The sequence below is a fragment of the Athene cunicularia genome, assembly GCF_003259725.1.
Source record: "Athene cunicularia isolate RWA chromosome 1 unlocalized genomic scaffold, athCun1 chr1_part1, whole genome shotgun sequence".
Classification (NCBI taxonomy): domain Eukaryota; kingdom Metazoa; phylum Chordata; class Aves; order Strigiformes; family Strigidae; genus Athene; species Athene cunicularia.
In genome coordinates this window covers 68,194,046-68,216,788 of record NW_020799091.1, presented here as the reverse complement: position 1 = coordinate 68,216,788, position 22,743 = coordinate 68,194,046, and the positions used below count along the sequence as shown (strand labels likewise).

Below are 22,743 nucleotides of genomic sequence, written 5' to 3'. Positions count from 1 at the left end.
GGGGGGGGGGGGGGGGGGGGGGGGGGGGGGGGGGGGGGGGGGGGGGGTGTGTAGAGAAGTTTCACTCACAGGGCAGCTCTCATCCTACATGTGTAGGAACAGCTGGACCAAAATCCTGATTTTTGGAGGTGTTTGTGGAGGAAAGAGGCTAAGTTAAAGATAAGAAAAGAGTTAGGTAGGGGAGAAAGATAGAAATTGTAAATTAAGTTTAATTAGCAGGAGACGTTCCTTATGAATGTATTCAAGAATGCTTTTCCCTGTAGCTTTTCACAGCAGTGGAAGTGTGAGCATGTTTTTACACATGGGAGACTGATACATACAGGATGTTCTTCTCTAAATACAAATCTCTGCCGTTCCTTTTTAGCCACCCGATGCCAAATCCTACCTTTGTTTCCAACGGTTTGCTGAGCGTACTCTGAGTTCTCTCTGCCTGCTCGTTTCTGGCACAGTGACATCAGAGCCTCTGGGGCAGAGGATGCTCTTTTATCCCTGGGCAGGCTGTATCCCATCAGGATACTTAACTATTCCATTCTTATTAATGTAGGGTCGTGGCAGTGACAATGCTAATGAATCTTTCACCTTTCCTTCTGGCTTAACCTTGGCTAATATTTTGAAGAACTGGTAGGTCCTTTTTTGCCCTCTTTAACAGAAATGTCACTAGCTTTATTCTACTTCCACATAACCTTTTATGTAACCTCCCTTGGATTATCATCTTCTTAGGCTCATTTTATTATTGTTCATTGCTCATATAATGGTGGTTCTTGGGGGAAGGGGGTCATGTGTGCTGGGGTCCCAGTCACCTTGTTCCTTCTCTGCTAATCGCATTGTGACTTATGGCTAAGAACATCATATAGGGATGGGTTTGAATGGATTAAATTGAAGGACTGGGGCTTAGAAAGCCAGTTAGGGGCTTAGCTGCTCTCTCTAACTTTATAGGGAACTCTGGGGCTTTGAAGTCCGTTGTACTGAGATGCCAAAGAGATTTTTTTCTTCTCAAGTAGAACAAATACCTGATATCTACCAAGGTGACTTGTCACCAGGGTTGCTGTCAGGGAACTAGATCACTCACAGCCTTCATCAAACCCATGCTACTCCCCCAGAGGAGCCATCACTGGTGTCTTCCACCATCCCAGAATGGGCAGGGAGATGCATGTGCAGACTACAGAAATTGCCTGGGAAAGTTCACATAGCTCATGGCATGTGTTCAGTCTTTCAGAAGATCACTGTCCCTAGAGGTCCTGGGCTCAGCCATAGCTGGAGGCTAAAGGAGCTGCATAGCCCAGTGCCAGAGTTAGCAGGAGGGTCCACACTTGGGCTTGTCCCAGTGATGGTGTGCAGGAAGCTGTACTCTGTAAACCCTGCTGCAAGGACATTTCTGCAGCCGTATCTACACCAGGGACGTGACATGAGCTGCCTGCACATGAGCAAACCCCCCTCGAATTAGCTGTGCACAAGCGAGAGCGGCTGACCAGCGAAACAGCAATGTGAGCTCTGCGGAGTGACTGCATGAGTCACTGGCTGTGCTAAATCAAATACAAGAGATTTGATTTTCCATTTGGGAGGATTATATAATCATCATTAATTAAGCTTCAGTGAGTAAAGCAGGACTGTAACCTGACGTGAAGACTCAGTAGTCCCTTGAGAGAAGGGGAGGTGGCCCATGGGCCACTCAGAAGAGGAAGGTGGAGTTCCCTTTTGCTTCTGTGAGAAATGCCTACTTGCTCTCAGAGCATAAGGGGTTTTTTTTAATTTGCAAATAGGAATTCTTTCCAATATTTTTATATATCTCAGGTTCTGGTCCTGTAGTCCATATTTTAACAAGAGAGGTGAATATATGCAAACATCTGAGGGAGCCGAGTGCCATCACTGTACCTGTTGACCAGTAGTACCTGATAAGGGGCAAAGTCATGTCAACATCACCAGTGAATAATGCAGTGGATCCCATCCAGTTTCGCCTGAATGCTGAGGGGGAAGGCAAGTAATAAAAATAACCCTCCAAAAAATCCAAGGAAATGCTTAGCTCCCAGTATAAAATGTCAAACTAAATGAGAATAAATTATTTTACAAAGCCGCTTAATAGCTCACTGATAAGAAAAGATAAGGCGGGCTGGATTTATCCCTCCTGTGAAAATTGTTTGTACGTTTGTAAACAGAAAAAGATCTCTCATAATTATATAACCAAATATTGGCTTTGGTATCTTATTTCTGAGGTGACATACTTCCTTAAAACCTCCTGAAAGGACAAAGCCAGATCCTGCCTTACAAAGTGTTCACCAGTATAAAAAAGGACCACCAGCATATTTAAAGTGGCAGATCTGTCCTTTCATTCAAAATGCCTGAAGTTTTCCTCTTGAAGTAGGAGATAACCATTATGTGAAAAGATTTCCTGATCAAGTAATAGAATTAAATATTATAGTGGAATTTAAAATTGTGCATTTTTGTTCCCAATTACATGGTAACTCAGGAAGTATCTGGTTACCGGATGCTAATAATAGCAGATACTCTACTATTAGCTCTGAGATAAGAATAACCATCAAGAAAATGATTGCGCTGAGGAGAAAAAAAAATATCTTTTCACTCCCAGAACAATTATTCAATCTGAATTCCTTTTTAAAAGAAATAAACAGATTTATACAGAAGATACATTGGTCTTGAGCCTCCATAAGCATATGCAGAAACATCTGATAACACAAATAACTCAAAATTAAATTAATGTTTTGATCAGAACTCACAGCCGCACATTGTTATTTGCTATTAACAATACTGCAGAAGCTGCAGCTAGCAATGTGCCGTGCTTACACTGGACTCTCTATGGGCACTTAAGAAAAAAGGCACTATTCCTGCCCTGAAGAATTTACTTGGGGTTCATATCAACACAGGATGGCAAGGAGTGAAACAGGAGGTGGAAAGAGGAGAGAGTAGATCAACGTAGACAAGTAATATATGGACACTGTCACTGTTACCCATCCAGAGCTACTGAGTGCATCTGGCTTGCCACTAGCACTTTAGATTCCTTCATTATATATATATATTAATTGCTGAATATTCTGTTTATCTGTTATCTGAATTTATTTATATGAAACAAGCTTGATTTTATTCTGGTCTGTTCGGCTTGTATTTTTTGAAATCACTGTTCAGTTTGTTCAACAGTCACTAAGACTGGTTCTTCAAACATTAACATCTACTAACAAAACAGGAAGGAGGGATTTCTTCTTTCAAATGGCATAAATGAGAAATTTGCTGTTATAGGAAAAATATGTTTTAAACATCCTAAGTTAAAATAAGATGACTGAGCAACTGAGTGCTGTACTATTATTCACTGAATGTGGCATCTGGGGTTTTTTAAACAAGTTTTCATTCATTTCATGTGGCATGATTTGTACCCCTAAGGATAGAAATCTTGTCTATGGTAGTTAAGGGCTTGGTTCCTTATACATATTACTTATTTTTTAGTATCTTGTCCCTAATGTCCTGGTCTTTTTTTTAAAAAAAACAAACACAACAACAACAACAAAAACCCCTGCATATAGGCACATCATTTTCTTTCTATCTTCTTATATATTTAATACTTCTGCAAAATAGTTCTGTGGTAGCTCCGGGAGCAACAGGTCTGATAGATAATCGCAAAAACTATTAAAATTCATGCTAAGGAGCATCAGCTAATGGATATATATGAAACAATTGTTTCACCTTTCTGATTACATATCTAGCTTTGTCACATGGCCTTCTAATTCCCTACTCAAGGTATTTTGTCTAGATCATTTAATTGTGAAACACACATGCCCTCATTTGCCCGAGCCCACCTGTTTATAGACAACATTTTCATCAGGTGCCTTTTGACAAAAGCACTCCAAGACCTGTATTTGACTTCGAATGTTAATATCATCATAGCCTCAGACTTCATCCTGTATTTTTCATTCCACTGCTTTTCTGTGGTGCTCTCAGAAAGTTCGCTACTGAACTTTGCTACTGCAAGATGCTGTGTATTTCTTTTAAAGAGTCTTGAAGAATTGTATGATTTTTCAGAAGGCATGCTTAAAAATTATAACAGGATTTTTTAAAAATTAATGTAATAATGATATCTTTTTTTTAACTACACCAAAATTTATCAACAAAAAAAGCTGAAATCTGCTGGCCAGCTGTAAGAGCAGAGCAAATCAGGATGTGCAGATAGAGCTGTGGAAAGAACAGATACCAACAAAATAAGTCAGGCATCAAAGCAATTCAGAAACAAAGGTGGGGTTTTTTTTCTTTAAGTTATTGTAGTTACTATTTTCATATGGAGATGTACATTGCAAGGTGCTGGCTACCTGCTTGCATCATTAAGGCTTTTAATGTTCTGGACTTTGTCAAAGGCAGTTGAGTATGGAGATAACACAGTAGCTGTGTGAAGGTAGGATGACTTTCCTCCAGGCCAGCTCTGTCTCATCTCCTTGAGCTTATTCATTCACTCACACTTAAGTTCAACATTCCCAAATGTTGTGATAAAATCTCAAATTTACTACATAGCTGTCCTATATGATAATTATTGGCCTTTTAGTATTGCATTTACCTCTTGTAAATTTAATCCTATTTTGTAAATGCCACATTCAGGGACGCATTCTGCAGTCTTCTGGGGAACACATCTCAGGCTCATGGCTGTTTACATCAAACAGCTGACATAAAAAGCTATCCATTCTCTTTGGTGCTACTCAGTCTCCACTTTCTTCTGCAACTGGTGTCATTTGCAAGCTCATGGGTTCACTAACTAGGTTAACTTATCATACCTGTACTTCAGAGGCTGGATGTGCTTATCTTATTTTCATATCTTAGAGCCCAGCCTGCAAACTTTTGCTACTGAACTAGGCTGTTACAGAGGGAAACAGCCCCATTGACTTCAAATGTGACACCATATTATGTAGTAAGCTTGGAAGTAACTTTTTACAATGCCCTTAATGTGAGTTTATAGCAATCCCATTCATTTTTATACAGGACTGACTACAGAAATCGACAGACTTACACAAAATAATCGTATCAGAGATGAATCAATAACTCTTTACTCAGGCTTCACTTACTTCCTGTAGCTCCTAACTCTTTTTTCTTTTTTTCCCCCTCTTGTATTACTACTCCCATAGAAGACCTCATATATGCACATAACCCCAGGAGCAGAATGGGAATACATATTCCTAGGAAGTCCCCAGAGCAAGTGTGCTTTGCTGGTGAAAGGAGGAGAATTTTGCCCATATTTTTTATCTCAATATCCAGTCAGCCATGCCCTCCAGACTCAACTGCAGGAGAGGGCTGTAATCTCTGTGGATGTTCACATCTGTGCTGCCTTCTCACATGAAGAATCTTTCTTCCCCTTTTTGGTGCAATATATAGTGTGCACACAGTGGCCTAAACCAGTTAATCACAGGTGTGAATTCTCATCAGAGTAGTTATTTTTCTGTCTCATGCACTGTCATCCTTGTTATCAGCTATGTATCATTATTCTAAGGCTTTAAATAGGTTGAACTGGGTTCCAAAAGCACATGATAAGTTTAGACTTCTTCCATCTCTACAATTTATGCTATTGAACTAAAGCCCAGTGCAGAAGCACCACAGAATAAAAATTGCTAGTTATCTCCCCCCCCAGATAGATACAAACTCCTTAATTTTCACAGGAATGGACATGCTTATCCTTTCTTTGCCCTCTGCTGAAAAGACAAACTGTAGAAAACTTCATAAAATTGGATATAGGGGCCTAATAGTATGGAAAGATAGTTTCATATTAACGTTAATCCCTGTTAGCATTAGATTAACTCATATTGGTGAGCTCTGGCTGCTTAATGGGAGATAGTTGGCTGGGCAGGGCAAGAGCCCAAGGCCAGCTCAGTTCCCATTGCAGCTTAGCCCACAGTTTTCTTTCAGTGCCGTGGGAGCGGGATCACCATCTCTAAACAGCTCAAATCTGGATGCGATGTGGGCCTAGTTTAAGGCAACACAACCGTTTGGCAATGTATCTCTGTGGCAGGAGGTGTTAGTGGGCTCTCAAAGCAGCACAAGAGCCATGCAATCATGAAAGACACAGATAAAAAACCATACACAAAATCTGTAGCCACATTGCTTCCAGTTTTTCCTCCTGCCCAATGTTTCAGGAGACAGCACTCCAACTCCAGACTCACCAGAAATGCCCAGCTCTGGAAGCCAGTGCCGTACACAGGGTCCTCTTTTCTCTTCTTTAAAACAAGGAGAGCTTGAGCACGCTGGGGATAGTTCTCCTTAGATGCAGAAGGGGAAGGCACACTTCAGCAGCCAAGAATCACAAGCAGCCTCTTGCTAGCTCGATGAAGCCACACTGGCTGTGGGTCCCAGTGTTTTGCCACTGATGACTTAATGAACTCTCTTCATCTATCTCCCTTGCCAACGCTTTTTTTCACTGCCTCATGGAAGTTAGGGCATTAGGCATGCTCAGTGAGTGTTGAAAAAGAGCAATTGGATGTGGGGGTTTCTTTCCAGAAAGCTGATTTATGCTCTGTAAGAAGGTTTGGCCTTATTTTTATCAGGATTAACCTATAAGATTCATACTTGAAGTTAAGCTCTGATGTCTTTCTGCCTAACATGACTGACTTGGATTTAAATATATGCATATCAGCTTTAAAAGCTTTTAGAGCACTTCTCTGAATAAAATTAGTATTAGTACGCTTCAAGTGTGTAAAAATATTCAGGAAGAGCAAATCTCATATGAGGCATGACTCGAGGTCCTGTATTTTTCCCTACCTAGTGCCTAACTCCACTTGCAATGGCTTTGATGAGTCTGTCCCAAGGGCTTACAGAACATCCCCGGGAAAGCAAATCTGCTTCGTTGCAACTGTTCGTTTGGCAACGCCTCAGTTTTTAAAGGTAAGTGCATACCCTGGGTCCCATTCATTTCAGAACTTCTCAAAACACTTTCAGATGGGGTGACATGCAACGTTCTTAGTTTTGCTAATTGAATGGATTACAGATATCACATTTCATGCATAAAAATCCAGTGAAGAGGATTATCAGTGCAAGCCAGGATCTGCAGAAGTAGTGTCATTTCTGCCCCCCTTGTACGGGAAATGAAAATCCTCCTTGCATTAGGAATTGCAAAGTCACTTTGAAATTGGGTTCTTTGTTGCTGCTTTCTGTCCCTGCAATGGGACAGGGTACAGATGTCTGGTCACCAACGCTTTCATTTGTGCCCCTCAGTGGTTTTGGATCACTGCTGCTAGTTTCCCTCCTCTCAAATCCTGGTAGTAAGATAGCTGCTTGTGAAAATAAGGATAGACCACCCAACTTTGTGCCTGGCACTGTGTTTCCCTAATTAACAAATGTGAGCTACTGCATCAGGTGTCCCATCCTCAGAGGTTAAGAGATTTTTAATCTAATCAAGACCTAGCCGGTATGAAATCACTACTCCCTTGGCATGGCTCCATTACTGCTCTGGAACTTACAGGGCACTCTTGACTGATTCATGGCCCTGGCAAGCAAAGTAGAGTCCCTCCTGGGTAAGGGAGGACACTTCCCATGAGTCTTAACCATAGTAATCATATTAGCAGTAGGGATTGGACTTAAGGTTCTCTGGGAACCCTGAAAGCAAATTCCCTTGTCTTTGGGTAGCTAACAACTCAAAATAAACAGGGAAACGAAATGGGCTGCATGTGGCAATGAGCTGCCCAGTGCTAGGAGGAAGCAGATGCTGAACAACCCTGAGAAGGTGTTAGCTGCCATGAAATCCTGGGCACCAATCTCTTCAGTTCACCTGGGTGACTCACATAACTTTCTCCTCTCAAATGAAGGCAAAAATATTTATCTGACTGGCTAAGGAAGGCAGAATCAGCATTTTGATTGCACACGGCAATGCTTGCATGTTGCACCTTAAATTTTAATCCATCAGCATGGATTTTGTCATAAACTGGAGAGGAGGGGGGAGAGGAATTTAAGGTATGCATGAAGCCTTTTGCCTCTGTACAGTCAGGAACTTTAATCAACTTTGTGAGCACCAAAGAAATGCTTGATGGCAGCATGCCTCAGCTTGTCCTCTGGTCCCAAGAGGGTTCAAAACATTGATGGTCTGAAAGACCGAGAGGAACAGCAGAGAGAGAAGTGGCAGTGGAGACAATGGGAGGGTGTTGCTGAGCCTGTGGCACCAGGGAGCAGGCAGACAGCAGCACTGGGGGCCAGTGGGCAGGCTGTCCTTACCAATGATGATGTCGATCCTCCTGCAGGAGAGACATGGGCCATATGGTAACCCTGAATGTCACCAAATGCTGAGCACTGATGCTGGCAAGTTCCAGGCCAGGGGTCTCCAGGCTGACTCTAGACAGCTCATGGAGCTGGAGTTGCCCCTGCAAACCACCAGTGGGAGAGGAGAGGTCAGCAGAGGGGAGCTGTGAGTGGGCTGGGAGCCAGCCCTAGGGCACGCAGCCAGCCCCAGCTCATGCACAGGCATGCACCATGGTGCCATCCTTCCTCCCCTTCCCACCTCCACCCAACAACTGATTACCACCGACTGCCTCTTGGTCCTCATCCCTCTGGGGCAATAACGTCCTGCCTCACAGACAGCCGTGTGCCCTGCCTCCTGTAATTCATTTATTAATTATCATTCTCACGAGCACCAAGAGCTGTTAATCTTAAGGACCAGCTTCTTCACTGTGGGAGTGAAGCACAGGGCAAAACTCATGCCTTTCACCCACCTGTCAGGCCCCATGAAGGCTGCCTGCCTGCCTCAAAAGGCATTTACTCCTCCACAGCTATTGAGTGAGAAGGAGAGTGTCCCCCTTTTTCAAAGAGGGCTCAAAGGGCAGGCATCCAAAAGGACTGGACAAGAGTGGAGAATATCTTTAGTAACACAAAGAGGGTGGGGAAAGACATGACAAACCCAGGTGAGACTTAAGTACAGGCTGGATGCTGGGAAGGGTCATTGCTCCTTGCAGCCATGGGCAGCACAGCCATCACACCACAGGCACTGCTTCCAAACCATAAAAACTTTGACACCCCAAGGAACAGTCTCGGCTCTTAAGTCTCCCCAACTCCTGCAAAAATATTGGCATTGATAAATACAGAAGATCACTCCTTGGAATTTCCAGAAAACATGCGAATCCTCTGTTTTCTCCTCTTATGCACTGTGTATTTATAGCTAACAAAAGCTAGATGAAGCAGAGGGGTGAAGCTGCAACTCGCAGTAAGTCAGTTTTCTTCACTATACAGGAGATGTGCATCGTGGAAGAACCTCTAGAGGAATTCACATCAAGACACAGTCTGGAGTGGAAATTTTTATTCCTGGATCACAGGTTGGTGACAGGAAAAGCACTCCTGGTTGTGTTCAGTGCTTGTCTACTGCTATTTTTGCAAGTGCAATTCTCTCAGATAGTGTTACATTTCACATCGACATTGCATGAACAAGAGGGCAACCACTGAAATTCTTACAAAAGATGATATTTACTATTTTACGCTGCATTTATTTTTATCAGCCTTTTAAAACAAAACTACTCTGTTTCTCAGGCTGAATTTGTAGTTAGCTTGTTCTTGTTTCCCTCAATGGACCAAAGCCTGTCACACAGCAAAATCATCTAATTATTATACAGCTGCAGAAATCATTCTTTCCAAATTCAACCATTGATTGTGTGTGTGCAATTCCCACCAAGTTACAGAGGGAAAGTCTGCTGGCCTGAGGCAACTGTGCTGTCAAAGGTACAAAGCAACTGCCTCAGCATGCCAGTGACGCTCTGCAGGCACCCAGAGGGAAATGGCACAGATGATCTCCCCTCCTAGCCCCCTACTCCCAGCAGACAATGGCTTCCTATCACCTCGCTGCACATCTTCCCCTGTGCAGGGACTTTGGGACCCGCAGCAGAGCCACTGACCAAGGAACAGCCAAGGAATGGCTCCCTCACAGGAGGCTCTTGTGTAAACAGCCCTGAGAAGCTGAGTTACTTTCCACAACCACATTTTCCCTGGAAAGATGGGGTTGTCATGGCCTTGTCCTGGGGGGAAGTCATGATCTGGTCTCCTGGGGGGATGAACTGTACACCAGTGAGCGAGAGCAGATCTGGGCTTTTTATATATCCATGTCAACATGCAGAACTGCTGTTTCTTTTGTGGTTTATGAATTCACTCATGTTGTGCCTAACCACAGAGCACCGCCGATTATAGGATACTTGCCTTTTGAAGTGTTGGGTACTTCTGGCTATGACTATTACCATATAGATGACCTCGAGCTGCTAGCAAGGTGCCATGAACACTGTAAGTATCGCATAGCCCGGGTTCCTGTGGAGTCACTGGGACACCTCTTTTCAATGAAACATAGTTTCAGTTAAAGTTCGTTTAAACTTGGAAGGGGAGGTTTGACCCTTGCCTCACACATGTATGTCTTAGTAGACTTGCAGCAGACTGGGGGAACCGCAGCTGACTGGCATCCGGACCAGACTTATCAAGTTCTGAAAAATACAGTTTTACTTTTCATATCCCTGAAAGTAGTTGACAAGATTCACTGAATGGATAAAATACCCCAGACTACACCCCTGCTCTGTTAGTAAAGAATACCCACTAATAGTTAAACCAATCTCAGAGGAGATCCTATTTTGTAAAATTCTTGTGGATTATTTACTGTAATGTTGTTAACTGTGTATTTGGTATTACCTGTGATTATTTAAATATAGCCTATTAAGATTTAATTGAAAAAGTCTTTCACTAAATAAAGAAAATGAGGCAATGCTTTTGAAATATTTGCTTACAGAACTGGCTGGAACATCTCAGTTTACTACCTCTGGGTGGCCCAAAAATATCCTGTCAACATTAGTTTTTATATGTTGACATTAAAATATAGAAAGGCTAAATATGTGCATGTTTGGGAACCACTTGAAATCACTGGGAAGAAAAGCAGAGATTAATTTTGCCAGTGAATCTTTAAAACCTTTAATGCACCCCAGTTTACTACACTTTGAATTCTTGTCAGCCTGGGAATTTTCCTCGAGTTGCATATTATTTTTGTCTTTGCACAATGTTATCTCCTATACTCACTTCATTCTGAATCCATCTGCACACAATGCTCATCTTTTCAAGCATTTTTATCCTGTACTTTCCTACTACGGAATTTAAGCTGATCACTCTTAGAAATTATTCCCAAGTGCCTAGTTAAGAAGTATGTGATCAGCACATAAACCAGAGTAAGATCTATGTTTAAGTTGTAGCAGATGTTAATGTATTAGTGTCCAAAGTTAAGGTTAATTGTACTATGTAGGAAGGTACCATTAGAAGTGTCAGAAAAAGGTACCTACTGATCTTTATGATATCTTCTCTATCATAAGACTGACAGCACCAGTCACTCAAAAGGTGCTTAGACTCCTGTCTCCCTTGGGAATCAATAGGGCCATAGATCTTTTGTCACACTTTTCACATTTCATGTCATTTTCACATCATAACTTGTGCTATAAGCTGTGTGTATTTTCTGCTGACAGTGATGCAGTTTGGCAAGGGGAAGTCATGCTGCTATCGGTTTCTGACCAAAGGACAGCAATGGATCTGGCTCCAAACCCATTACTACATCACCTACCATCAGTGGAACTCCAAGCCAGAGTTCATTGTGTGCACACACATGGTGGTAAGGTATGGAAAACCTTATCAACTGACAGGAACATAAAGGACAGTAAGATAAGGGCATCCTTATGACTGTCAAAATTTTCTCTTAGAAAAATTATGTCTTCTGTGTAACTAAAAAGAAGACTGACCTCTCTGAAGGATATATTTTTACTATAGAAAAATGATCAGACTAAACCTTACTTTATTCTAAGCTTGATTTGTCAATCAGGAGTACAGGGGAAGATTAACTGTTGAATTTTTTCCATTTTGTGAAAAAATAGGAAATAGGAAGATCCCTTAACTATTCTAACAGTTAGCTAGACTCTAATCCTTACATTGTTTTTAAAAAAGATGTGTGGAAGTTTTCCAGTAAAATTATAAAGTGGTTACAGGCTGTGAACTTGTCCTTTACTTCTATAATATAACTCTTGACTTTGAGAAGACAAGAACAGAGCAAAACCTGAAAATTTAGTCTCTCAAATGTTCAGTAGCACTTAAGTGATTTTTCATCTGTTTGTTTAGCCTGTAAAATGTTACAATAATTTGTTCCTCTGTTTGCTTAAAGCACATTTTATGAAATATAACAATCCTGTGTTGATACATACAATTATATTTTACATTCAGTTATGCAGATGTTCGGGTGGAGAGGAGACAGGAGATGGGCTTGGTAGAAGTGTCCTCAGAGGTTGTGTCCTCAGCACTAAAGGTACAGAGAGTAAAGTTTTTTTCATTAATATATGTAGTAATCACAACTTGTTCCTATGTTAACATCACTGAAGACTCCAGCATTGTCTTTCTGGGTGGATTCCCTCAACTTCAGGATTCCTTGCTCACTTGAATAATTTTAAAATAAATTGGTTAAGCTGATGAAAGGATACACCTTTTTGTGTATCCTACTGAAAGGAGATCAGTAACAGCCACAAATTAAGTGGGAAATGGGCAGGGGCAATGTGAGATACCTCCACCTTTCCTTGACAAGGTATTACAGTTTAAAGATTCATTTGGACATGTTCTGGCAAACAGCCTTCTTGGCTACATCTCAGTGATCTGCTGAGGGAAGACAGAAAAGCTCCTCCTCGGTGCACGGCTGAATGTCTCACAGAGGTTGCAGTTGCTGTCACATCCAACTGAACGCAAAAGAAAGATTCAGAAAAAGATGTGAAGGCTCAAAATTACTATGGCAGTAGCTTGCTATTTATTTCCAACTCAGTGATACTTCGTTGTAAAATGCTTTTAATTAAATGCTATTTGGAAGGGATGTAGACAACTGTGCCCAGGTCTGCTGCTGGCCTACCTGGGATTAGTTTTGCCCAAGCCATTTTAGGCCAGCCAAAGAACAGGGTGTGCAACCATTACTAGATGCATTTCAAAATGTTTTTACCTTGATTGATGCAATAGCTATAATAGTTATTCCCCTTTTTTTTTTTTTTGGTTTGTTTTAGGACAGTGGCACCAGCTTGGATCCTGAACAGCACTTTAATGCACTTGATATTGGTGCCTCAATCCTCAGTGCTAGTCGGACACCCTCAGTATCATCCAGGAGCTCACCAAAATCTTCTCACACACCCAAGTCAGACCCAGCATGTGAGTGGCATTCCTGGGTTACTGCACTATTTTTAATTTAGCCAGTTTACAGAATGTGTGCATATATACCACACCTGCTAATTTAACAGCTATTTATGAGGTATCGATGATATGCATTTGTCACTCACAATGGATCTGAAATGGTAACTTGCAAGAGGGAAGGTTCTAGTGCAGCCACCTATACACTGGAAAATGGGTAGCAGGACTAGCCATGAGACCTGCTGTTTCAACCTGTTATAAAAATGAAGACTTCTGTCTTAGATTTGAGAGCATCAGTATGAGCAATATGGCTAGACTTACATGATTCTCTTATGGCCAAGATTCAGCTTTGATTTGGGCACACCTTATACACTCTTTCTGCTCCCTGGTCTGGAAGCAAATCCAGTGAACTAACCTAAATTTACAGTTATTCAGCTCATATGAAGGGAGTTCTAGCTGTTTTAGAAGAGCTCTTGGGTTCTTCTGCTCTGTTCATTGGAGCACAGAATCATAATCTGTCTCATTTACTTTTATCTTTACCCAGACCCTCCTTATCAGTTTAATTTTACTGCCATTGAAGTCAACAAGAACAGCCTTGACTCCTGCTGGAATTCAGCCAGGCCGTTAATAATTTCTAGCCAGGTCTTGTTTAACACCCACTTCAAATGGAGCCGATTTCCAGTGTGTGAGAACTCACCAGTACTTTTCTTGCAGCTACACCAACAAAGCTGCTTGCAGAGTCTAACACTCCCTTGCCAAGAACACCGAGTGCGCAGCAAGATTTATCCGTGCATAGACTCAGTCAACCTACTGCTCTTCAGGTAACTTCACAAAGAGTCATCAAAACAGGCAGACAGGATAAAACATGTGCCACATACACAGCTTTGTGATTACAAATTACTTACACAAAAGCCGTGGCATTAGAAGAAACCTAAAATTTAAAGGAGCCAAACTTATAAATTAAGTTTTGTTTTGTTTTGTTTTGTTTTTAACCTAGGTTTCTTTGCCTTCTCAGCCTCCATGTGAGCTTCTCCCACAGCAATTGCTGCCTCAAGCAACTCTTCAAAGTCAGCCTGCACCTCTGGCACAGGTTAGTTGGATATTTGGAAATGGAATAGGTCACTTGTTTATCTCCTGGTATTTTCTCTTTTTGGGGCTTTTAGATTACCTCTCTAGTAGCAAAAATCCCTAAATCTTCCAGCTCTCAAATGCTTAAAATATTGTGGGAAAGTAATCTGAATTGTACACTTGTGTGTTTAAACATATATTTGCATACAGGCATTCAGAGCAGAAGTCCACGTGCATGTAGGTTCAGGTGCATGCACACATCTATTTCATAGAAGGACAAAAAAACAGATGGAAAAAGAGTTTTTAACTTTGCTTCCACAGATTCAGGTCCTATCAAAATCAAAGTCAAAATGAGAATTAAAACCAAAAACTAACAAAGACATACAGTCCTCCTAAGAACACCTGTTTGGCTGTGCTGATGCAGAACTAACCAGTAGTAAAGAACATGCAGGTTCAACAAAACCCATATTGTGTCCAATAATAGTGAGCATGCTACCGAAGGCAAATTCCTCCAGTGAAATCTATTAACCTATATCTCAAAAGCAGGTGATGGCCCAAAAAGCCACCTCAATGTTTCATTTGCAGTGGATTTTGAAGGAGCAAATTTGAGTACTATGTTCCCATCATATTGTTTCTTCACTGTGGTCATGCTGTGGTGATACACACCATCATCCTCTGATTTTAGAAACGACAGAGTATTTCTGGACCTAGGCTGCTTCTAACATTGGTACCCTGTATTCCCTCACAAGATCCCAGAGCTTTTTCCTGTACCATATAAAACATATAAAGTCCTGAGGATCTCTGCTTTAAAATAACAAATTCTCATTTATCTTCCATGTTTAATATTCTTTCCACGACTCCACACCAGCATGCAGTGAAGAAACAGCATATCAATTATCTGCTCTGAGCATTCATTTTTTTACAGATATTTCTCTCCATTATTCATTAATGCACTTCCCGACATCAATTAGTTTATTTATTATAAACCCACGCATGTTTTGTTTTGACTTTTTTCTACCTCCCTTTCTTCTCCATCAAATCTCTTTGTGAAGAGATGCTTTCCAGTCATTTACTGAGAGCCTCGCCGCCTTGCCCCTTCCCAGTAAAACGCTCTTAGTGGCATGCCAGCTTCATTTCTTTTCCATCAAATCAGAGTGCTGTCCAGTTGCATGGCTAGTGTTTAAGTCTCTTTGAGCCAGCTTAATCTCGGTGAAAGGAAGAGGGCTGACTCAAGTCTGTCTACACAGGCAGACCTCTTTTCAACTGGCAGCAGTCACAGCAGTGTTCCTGGTGGAGCTCAGGATGGAGCTTCCCTTGATGTGGAGCAGGGAAATAGCACCAGGACGCTGCAGCTCACGTTGCTGAGGCACACACCCTATAGTGATACTGCTGGGAAAGGTAGCAATTCTCCACGGGCATGGGTGATTTTCATAAACTATTAATTGCTTTCTTCAATTGCTTACCTCCCACCTTAAAATAATAAACATGTCAGCCTACAGCAAGATAATCCATTATTTAAAAGACAAGGTGCCCACAGTGTGAGTGACTCAAGTGAGTGAGTGACAAAACTCAGGTACGCGTGCTTCCCACCACAAACATTTCCTTGGCTTCCTAGTTGACTGTTTTGCAGCCATTTAGTGGCAGAACACAACCTCATTGCGTTTAGAAATAGTGTGGCTGGGCGCCCTGTTGCCAGCCCACAAGGAGGAGCTGTGCCAGTTGCTCCCCACTGCCTTTCTGCAGCTTGCCCTCAGCTGAAGGTGACCGATGGCAGAAGCTGAAGGGCAGTGTGCTGAGCCTGGCCACGCAGGAGCCTGGCACTCTGACGGGCATCCTTGTGTCTAACATTCAGCTAGGGGGTGGCAGTGGGGAGGAAGGACATTTTAAGCAGCCGCAACCACATCTGCAGCAAGCAGCTAGCTCCTGCCTCAGGCGCCATCTGCTTGAACTTTGATTAGTTTTATTTTGAGAAAAGGCTGCAATGGTTTTGTCTCTGCTGAAATGCAGTTTGAGCTTCTGCCTTGCTTGTCTGAATGAACAGACTTGATGTCACCTGAATGTAAATGGTTTACTTTAATCCAAGTGCTCCCTATTAGAATATTTGTTTGTTTGCCTTCCTTATTGTAATAAATTAAAATCCCCTACAACACAGCGGATGTTGATGACTGAATAATAATTAGCACTAATAATCCGTTTGGGATTGCGCAGGTGTTATTCAGAAGACAGAAAGAACGAACAAGTTGTTCAGTGAGCTGCAAAACTAATGAAACTCAAGTTTCCCAGGGGCTGTGCCTTGCAAGGCTGGTGCACAGATCCAGCCTTTCCCACAGGAGGAAGGGATGAGTGGATCCCTCTCTTGCTCAGCTAAAGCTTTCCTGAAATTACAGCAACCTTGTATTTCTGAGACTCTCACAACTCTGTTGCATGTCTCTAGCATTGGCCAGAAGGATGGGAAGTTGGAAGGTAGGCAGAAATGAGAGGTTCAAAGGAAACCAAGCTAAAATATAAATAGGGTCTTTTCTTTACCCAGCTACCTATTGCCATGAAACTTGTGGGAAGAGAATGTCTTTTAGGTGTCCATCTTTTTTTTGTGACATTTGAAATGGGGGCCATCCTGACAGACACCAGGGCCAGAGGTCACCTGGCTGAAGCCCCCCAGCACCTAGAGAGAGGGAGTAGCCCTGGCACCCAGGCGTGGCTGCTGGTGGAGAGAAATGAATAGTCCAGCTGGCCTTTTTCAGATGTCCATGCTGACGAAGAGGAGTCACAGCCCAGAAGTGCTGGTCCCTCTCCCTGGGCTGTAAATTCTGTCTGGATTGTCAGTGCTGGTGCATTGAGCCCGTCCCTACCAGAACATCTGCTGACATGATCCCAAAAGTACCACTTTATTTTTTTTTAAGAAACCAGACTAAAATTACTGCAGTTGGGTTTTTTCGGTCTGCATTAACAGACCAAACATGTTTGACCATACCTGGAAACTGGCACTTTTCTGTGTATAACATACACTTTTCTGAGGATCCTACAGATGTTTGTAAATATGTGAAACAAAGAGCAACTTCGTCTGATGCAAATGGCAGAGTTAAAGCTGTACAGTGTTTTCTGTGACACATTTTGAGTTAAGCTCTTTTAATTTATGATACAATTACAGATTTCTCCCATAATTAGTAGAGCAGCTAATAATCTTGAGATAAATACTCTCTCGTGCAGGTCAATTGCTGTTAGTGTCTCACTGTACAAAAACAATAGAAGCTCTGTAATCACAGGGGCCGTGGCTAGAGTTATCAACAAATTTGGGGGTTAGAGTGTCAAGGGGAAGAAAGCAAAATAGAAAGTTCCTTGTCTTCTTTCGTAATGTTTTTCACTCTAGGATACCAGCTAAATGTTGTTAAGTATACTAATAGAAAAAGCACATGAAAAAGAGAACAGAAAGACAATACTAGATGAATATGCTAAATATAAGAAGGTACTGAAAAAAAATCAAGGAGTAATAGTCTAAAATCTACAGCAATATATTTCTGCATGCAACTTTGCAAAGCAAATTCAAATTCAAAACTAAGGCCTGGAAATGGAGTATAAAATGATTATAAAACTTTGTTATAAAATTCCTTACATTTATTAATTGAAGAAAATCGAGTTCCTTTCCCTCAGTGTCTTAAAGGAGTTCACACATTAATGAAAAGTCTCCCATCAGCAAGCCAGGCAGTTAAAATGAAGCTTTTGGCTAAAATTGCTTTTAATTCCTTTCTGATAAGGACCCTTTTAAAGCCTTAAGAGTAGTTCTCACTAACAGAGTTCATACAGAGAGAATTAGGTTGCAAGACTTGTCTTTTTAAAAAACCCTTCTGTACAGACCCAGGTTAAAGCAGGAATTAGCGGCATCTCATCTAAGCAAGCCATTGCTACATGGCATCATTCCACTCCTAAGACTAGGGTACCTGGGACTCCTCAGAAGCATGGAGTCAGGCTACCACAAGCAGCACCGAATGCCCCTTTGAGGCACTTGTCCTTGTTCCCAAACATCAGAAGTTTCCACTTCTCCATTCCTTGGGTTAATAATTTATACATGGACTAGAAAAAGAGAGAGACCCCGCCTTGAATTCTCTCCTTTAATACTAATTAGGAGTAACACAGACTTCCCTTTCGGAGACTTGACAGCATTTTTCTGATCTGGGGGAGGACCAGGTCACAGATGACACCACTGCTGTTTGAAGGCAAGCGCATGGATCACAACACCATAGGCCAAATGCTGACATTATCTCCTTGGGCAGACAGTGCAAGCTGCAAACACTCACACATTCCCTCACTATCAAAATGGGCTCTGGGGGGCCTCTGCCAGCAGTAACCACATGGGCCACCTTAGCAACTCTCCTTCCCCCTAAGCAGGGCTGGCCACGAAACTCCCCTCCACCTTGACACACGAGCAAACGCTTTGAGTGGTGACCTCCTGGACTGTGCAGGACAGCTGGCCTCTACCTGGTAAATAGAAATAAATCCTCTCATGTTCCTGTCCTTTCTCACATAAAGGCCATCTACATGGAGATTTCAGATTTGCTGGAGGGAATGTGGAGGTATTTCACATACTTAGCTGGTTTAAGGCTCTCCTTAATTCCTTTTTTGTTACCATTTTTGTTTTCCTACTAAAAAGCCAGAAACAGTACAAGCAAGTGCACCTCCACAGAGCAGGAAGGCTCCAGCAGCGTGCATGAGTTTACCCACTTGCACAGAGCCACTGGAACAACCACAGGAACAGGGCATTGTTTTCAAGTCACAGCAACATTAATATTTTTCTTTTGCCTGGACACTCACAGCGCCACATATTTTCAGAGAGGTCTTGGATGCCTTGATTGCAGAAAAGCTCACAAAATTTTTTTAAGTGGGTTTTTTTTTCCCAAAGACTGTTTTTTGCTTTTGGAATATGAGCTCATGCAAAGCAACTACTTCAAAGCCTATTAAAGGAATACTCAACTTTGGTGGACTTTGATTCATAGCCGAAAACACCAAATAAAACTAGGAATTTATTGTTGTGTTAGTCCCCTCCATGCTTATTGAATTGATTCTACTTTGTGACAAGTATTGCTGCTACTGGAGGTTGCACTTTCTTCTTGACCCTGAGTAGTGATCTACATTTCATATTATTATTTAGAACAGCCTTTCTCCCACTGAGCTGAGCTATCCATTCTATGTCATGTATAAATATAATGAGTATTTCTTGTAGCTTGACTACTACTCAGCTGCAGAAATCTGGAAAATGTGTGTTGTGGTCAGCTGTTGCATGATGCTATAGTAAGTTGTCAGGATAAAAAGCCATTGAAGCACTGCTGTTTCTGTGTGGAAAAAGGAAAGCATTAGTAAAACACATCCAGAATATACAGTTATGCCATGCTAAGGGCTCCAAACTACAGGCTAATAAACATAATGCACTCATTTGACATCCAATTAAGATGCTCTTGATATTTTTAAGTGGCGTACTCTCAAAAACAGCCCTTCTGATAATTCCCTAACAGAACAGGGTCAGTTGTAAGCAGATCACTCTAACTGAGGCAATTTAATATATGTGCATAAAATTGAAAATAGACAAGATTTATCTCTGCCTAGATGTTAGTATATTACAAACTCATCTTTTATTCCTTTGGCTGCTCTTTACAATCAAGAAACCAATAACTTCTCACAGAACAATGTTCTATTGAGGCCTGTTTGCATTATAATGACTGATTTTTCCCCATTGTTTTTTCAGTTTTCAGCACAGTTCAGTATGTTCCAGACCATAAAGGACCAGCTAGAGCAGCGGACCCGGATCCTGCAGGCCAACATCCGGTGGCAGCAGGAGGAGCTCCAGAAGATACAGGAGCAGCTCTGCCTGGTCCAGGACTCCAGCATACAGGTGTGTTACTGCTGCGAGGGTCAGAGTGAAGCATCCTCTCTTGTGTGACTGTTGATAGGATTCGCAACTTAAAATTAGCTCCAGGGTCCAGGAAATCCGGACATGTAGAAACCAGCTCATCTGAATGACGATGTTGCCCTCTGAAAGCCTCTTGAGTAGCCTAAGTCAAGAAAGATTTAAGAGCTCTCTGGAAGAGGAGAAGGAAGAAATATCTCAGTCTTAGGAGGAAGAGAAGAATTTGGGTCATTTACAGTAGCATTTTAATACTTTATCTACCAAGTCTTCAGATTGAGCAGCTGTAGTAGAAAAGTGTTCAAGTTCGGACTTGCCAATGATTATGTCTCTCCAGTTTATTAGCTTCCATCCAGTAACTGCTTGCTTCATGTTGGCATGACTTGTGCTCAGTATCTTGTCTGTCCAGCTCTTCCTTAGCCAACAGCCCTTCTTCAGGCAGTGCTCATCTCTTTCATTCACTCCCTGTTTTCCTGACCCTACACCAGCCCGGATACAGAGCAAAAGAGATTAATTTCCTTGTCATGTTAAAACCCCCCAAACCTCTGCTGATGTTCATTTGTTCACACCTGGGGGGTGTCTGAATTTGTTCTTCACTGGACCAGCTTAATCCTTTAGGGTGAAGCTGACTGAGCCTGCTCTTCTGCCTTTGATACTTTTTACACAGAGCTAGAATTCACTAAGTACAGTATCCGCTTTTAATTCACCAAGTACAGTATCTGCTTTGTACTACCCCTTACGTCTACCAAAGCTCAGAAATAATAGCGAGTGCAGTTCAGTAGTTCACAGGTTTCACTTAACGTCAAATGGTCAAATCATCCAGTTTTACAGAAGTTTTCTAAATGCGGGGTGATTACTGCTATGTTCCTCATAATTTAACTATAAATGCCAGGTTAAATGACCCTTGCTAGAAATGTTGCATTGGGGACCCACTGTGAGTATTGAACTGACAAGATTTTTTTTAGAAGACAAGCTGTGTCACGGAAACAAATGTCTCAAAGAACATTTTAAGTACAGGATGAAAACCTGGAACCTGCTGAAGTCAGCAGGAATTTTGCTCCCAACTACCACAGAAATAGACTCACCCATCATCAGCATCTGTGAAATACCATTTCATGTATTAAAACAAATTGGGACTGTATGTTTAGGCAATTAAGGGATCAGTGAAGCCAAATTAGAAACTTTGCAACCTAAGTTGCTGCATGTGCACTGCTATAACACAGCACAGCAATGGTGGGTCCCCAAACCAGGATCCTCTGTTCCTGGTGCCACATAAGCATACCAATAGACCAGGATTAACTTCAGTGCATTTCTTCTGTTGGTTCTGCGCTGTCTTAGATTAATGGGAATGAAAAGTCTCTCTGCAATTAACAAGCCTTCAGTTCAGAATCATGTCATATGGCTGAAAGCTATTATTGTTATTACGAATATCAAGAGATGTGATATTCTCACTTCCTCTTTTTAATTGGCTGAAAACCATTACTCTCTCCTGGTGAAGTCTTCAGTAGTCACATACACTCATCCTTTTTTTGAAAGGGGGGGGGGCATAATTCAGGCAAAAATAGAAGAGCGCATTCTTATGTGCAGGAAACTGATTTTATTTTTACATAGCTGTCTCCCCTGTGCACTAGGGCACATTTAATAACATAAAGACCTGGGACAGGTTCTCAGATGTGCTCACAGGGAGCTCAAGCAGAGAGAAGAGGAGGCCCAGTGTGTAGTTCTGTACTGCCTACCCCATACCTATTTGTAGCTTTGAGTTATACCATTTGGGTGACCCTCTCTCCCCCATGAAGGTTCCAGGTTGGACCAAGTGTTTTCAGACCAGTACAAGTTTTCTTTGTCAGTACTGACCATTTTCAGCTTACTGCAGATGCCAAACTGAGAGGCAGCGGGACGGGCGAGCAGCTTGGAAATGCAGGGGTTGGATTTCTGCCCGAGGGGGCAATGCGAGGATCATCCTCTGTAGTTCGAGTGTCTTTCAGTCTCCTCAGAGCAAACAGGTTGATGAGATGTGAGCGGTCACACTGACTCATGGCCAGGGCTTTTTCCTTCTCCCACTTTCTCTAGGTTAAAAAAACAAGAAAACACAAAGAAATTACTGTGCTGTTACAGGGATAGAGTGAGAGCAGGAATTAGCTTTGTCTTATTTGTCTAGGGGCAACTTAAAAGAAAGCCTCACACTTTTGCATGCAGCATTTTTGTGACTCACAAGCAGTGAGGAGTAAACTGTTAAATCAGAAATCCAGCCATGTGCTTTGTCACACAGATTTCATCATGCAGGGAGCTGGATGTCTGCAGACACAGATCTATGCCTATTATCAGAGCTCCAAAGCATAGTAGCAAACAAGCAAGCGTTGCTATCATCAAGCACATTTCTGGTCTCTTTAATATTCTGCATAGAAGAGCAATAAGCATGGGGGAGTGCTGTAGGCTGCCTGAAAAGGGGGAAATGTTCTCCGGTTTTCCCTCATTAGCTGATTTATTAGCATATCTTCCCCACTGGTTCACTCCCTTCCACACAGAAGTGTACAGGTAGCTCTGTGGAGAATTAAACCCGATTTCCATTTCCTTCAGAGATCTTCAAAACTGCAGTATGGCAGTCCACCAAGAAACGCTCTCCCAACTGGACAGATGTTGAGCACTGTAGTCTGTGT

The 22,743-nt window shown here is 42.1% G+C and overlaps 1 protein-coding gene across 3 annotated transcripts in view; it reads left to right on the top strand.

The window, feature by feature from the left end:
• The window catches only part of NPAS2 (neuronal PAS domain protein 2), a 50,373-nt gene that overhangs the window by 21,108 nt on the left and 6,522 nt on the right, over positions 1-22,743 (top strand). For 2 of the 3 annotated variants that reach the window (XM_026853619.1, XM_026853641.1), the window contains exons 7-15: positions 6,743-6,861; positions 9,193-9,275; positions 10,121-10,227; positions 11,442-11,589; positions 12,187-12,268; positions 13,005-13,146; positions 13,840-13,946; positions 14,123-14,215; positions 19,928-20,074. In XM_026853619.1, coding sequence (XP_026709420.1) covers positions 6,743-6,861; positions 9,193-9,275; positions 10,121-10,227; positions 11,442-11,589; positions 12,187-12,268; positions 13,005-13,146; positions 13,840-13,946; positions 14,123-14,215; positions 19,928-20,074 — 1,028 coding nt within the window. The remainder of the gene's footprint in view (positions 1-6,742; positions 6,862-9,192; positions 9,276-10,120; positions 10,228-11,441; positions 11,590-12,186; positions 12,269-13,004; positions 13,147-13,839; positions 13,947-14,122; positions 14,216-19,927; positions 20,075-22,743) is intronic. The other variant, XM_026853630.1, reaches the window with a different exon arrangement.